Genomic DNA, 2,327 nt, shown 5'->3' with positions numbered 1-2,327 from the left:
GGGGGTGGTGATGCCTGAGGCTCATGGGACCTGAGCTGAGTCCCCTAATTCCTCCCTGGGGATACAGTGGTGACCAATAAGCCCCAACATTTATTGAGCTCTCCCTGTACATGTTGGCTCTGCTCTAAATCATACCTTTCATCTTCAATGATATCCCTTAGAGTGGATACTGGTATTGATTCCATTTTACAGACGAGGCCACTGAGGCTCAGAGAGGGCATCCTTTGCCCAAAGTCCTAGGCTACAAACTCGCTGAGCCTGGCAATAGACTCTGAACGCTTTATATTTATATGACATCTGGCCAGAGGAACAGACAGGGTCTCTGCCTTGGATCTGGGGACAATAGGCCACATGAATAAACAATCAAGGCAATTTCAGATGCCAGGCGAGATTGGGGAGGAGGCGGACAGATCAATGAAGCCTGTCTGAGGAGGTGACCAGCTGGGAAGGGTTGGGAGAAGACACCAATCAGGGCCATGTGGACCGTGGTGAGGACTTTGGCATTTCTTTTGAGTAACCTAGGGAGCTATGGGAGAATTTAGAGCAGGAGAGGGAGCTGATCTGAGTATTAAGAATCAGGGCCTGGAACTGTCTTCAGATTCTGTGTCTCCCTCTCTTTCTGACCCTCCCCTGCTCACACTGTCTCTCTCTCAAAAATAAATAAAACATTAAAAAAAAAAAAAGAACTGTACCACAGGTCTGGAATGGCGGGTCGAGGCGGAAGCCCAGAGGCGTCCAGGAGAAGTCAGGGTCCCAGTCTATAGAAAAGAGGCACAGGAGGTAGCGGGAGGGAGGGAGGGTTGGAGGCCCTGGAGGGAGGCTGGCCGGAAGACCCTCCCTTAGCCTCACAGAACCCCAAGGAGGTGAGACTGACACCCGGGAGGTGTGAAGAGGGATGTGGTTTCCCCCATTACAGAAAAGGGTCATTTATCCAGGCCTGTGCACCCCGCAGCGTCTGGGGAATTTTCAGGCTTTGGGGGGCAAGGCTGTGGGCACCAGCACAAAAGCCTTACCCATCCCTTTACTCCGGCCCTGCTGACCACGCTGTCTCACGGGTGTCTCTGCTTGGAGGACGCAGGAGCTGTTCTGCCTCCCCAGGGAACAGCAGGGCCAGAAGCCTCGGGGATCCCCAAGGGGCTACATGGAGATGCAACCAGGTCTGGGTGCCCCTCGCGATCCCTCACCCCCAGCCTCTGATTCAGCGCCCCTGAAACACCCTCACCCCACCCGCTGGTGGCAGAGCCCGAGAGGCCAAAGGGCACCATCCTGGTGAAGGTCTGTGGCCACCAGGACCAACCCCCTTGCCGCCTGTAGCCTCTGGTTTGAGGATGCGAGAGCTGGGCCTGGCCGGAAGCTCCTGGAAACTGGGAGCAGGGGTGTGGGGCCAGCTGGAGGAGCAGAGGCCTGGGAGAGGCGTGGGAGAGCGACAGGAAGACAGAGCCAACGACTGAAAGAGGGAGAAGGAGAGACGGATCCCAAGAGACCCGATGAAATACATAAGCAGAAAGCGAAGGAAACCTCATTCATTCATTCATTCATTCACTCACTCATTGGTTACTTACAGGGCCAGGCCTGTGTCCCGGCAGTGCTCACGACAGATGCTAATCTCTGCCTCCCTGGGGACTGACAGTCTGATGGGGACACAGCCCAGAAACACGTGTAATGAGTAAATCTCATTGTTGGAAGCCATAAGGGGAGGGGCGGGTGGGCGGAAGCCAGGAGGGCAAATGATCTAGACTTTTCTCATCTGGGGAGAGAGAGGTTCCCACCAGAATCCTGCCTTCACCTTCTCCTGATGCCGAGAGCCAGGCGTGGGATCTGGGGAATGGAGAAGGGCCTGCGCCCCCTACCCGCTGGGGAAAGGGGACTGAGGCTACCACTCCCCTTCTAATCTGCGTCGCCAGGGTCCCCCCACGGTGAGGCGTTCTTGGGGTGCAGCCCTGAGGCTCAGCTGGACGGTAGGCGGGAAATGGGGAGGGGCCAGTGTCCAGTCCCCGGAGGCCAGACAGGACCCCTCTGCTGTGGGGCGGGAAGAGGCTCAGGCTGCGACCGCTCCCTGCAGAGAACCTCCCCTTCTCGAGATTCCGGGTCCACCCACCGCGACGGAGCGTCCCTGGGAAAGAAGTTCGGGCCCGGAGGGGGGCAGCCAAGGGCTCGCCGGTGCCAGTCGCCGCCGGGGCGCGCTCCGGTGCCGCGGCGGGTGGCACAGGCTGGCAGCCACGGGCTGGGTGCCCGGTGGCCAAGGGGAGGGGGCAACTGCTTGCGACGGCCGGCGGTCCGCGTTGTGGGCCTGTCCCCTCTGCCTGCCAGCTCCAGCCCGGCTCCCC

At 58.9% G+C, this 2,327-nt stretch overlaps 1 protein-coding gene across 1 annotated transcript in view; it reads right to left on the bottom strand.

Annotated features, from left to right (window-relative positions):
- Window positions 1–518: 518 nt before the first annotated feature.
- The window catches only part of S1PR5 (sphingosine-1-phosphate receptor 5), a 3,209-nt gene continuing 1,400 nt past the window's right edge, over window positions 519–2,327 (bottom strand). The window contains exons 3-5 of the mRNA XM_029916587.1: window positions 1,223–1,447; window positions 693–758; window positions 519–526 (exon numbers count right to left, since the gene is read on the bottom strand). Of these exons, the coding sequence (XP_029772447.1) occupies window positions 519–526; window positions 693–758; window positions 1,223–1,447 (299 nt within the window). The remainder of the gene's footprint in view (window positions 527–692; window positions 759–1,222; window positions 1,448–2,327) is intronic.

Source organism: Suricata suricatta, chromosome 12 (assembly GCF_006229205.1).
Source record: "Suricata suricatta isolate VVHF042 chromosome 12, meerkat_22Aug2017_6uvM2_HiC, whole genome shotgun sequence".
Classification (NCBI taxonomy): Eukaryota; Metazoa; Chordata; class Mammalia; order Carnivora; family Herpestidae; genus Suricata; species Suricata suricatta.
Note: the sequence above shows the minus strand (reverse complement) of the source record. Positions and strands in the feature narration are given on the sequence as shown.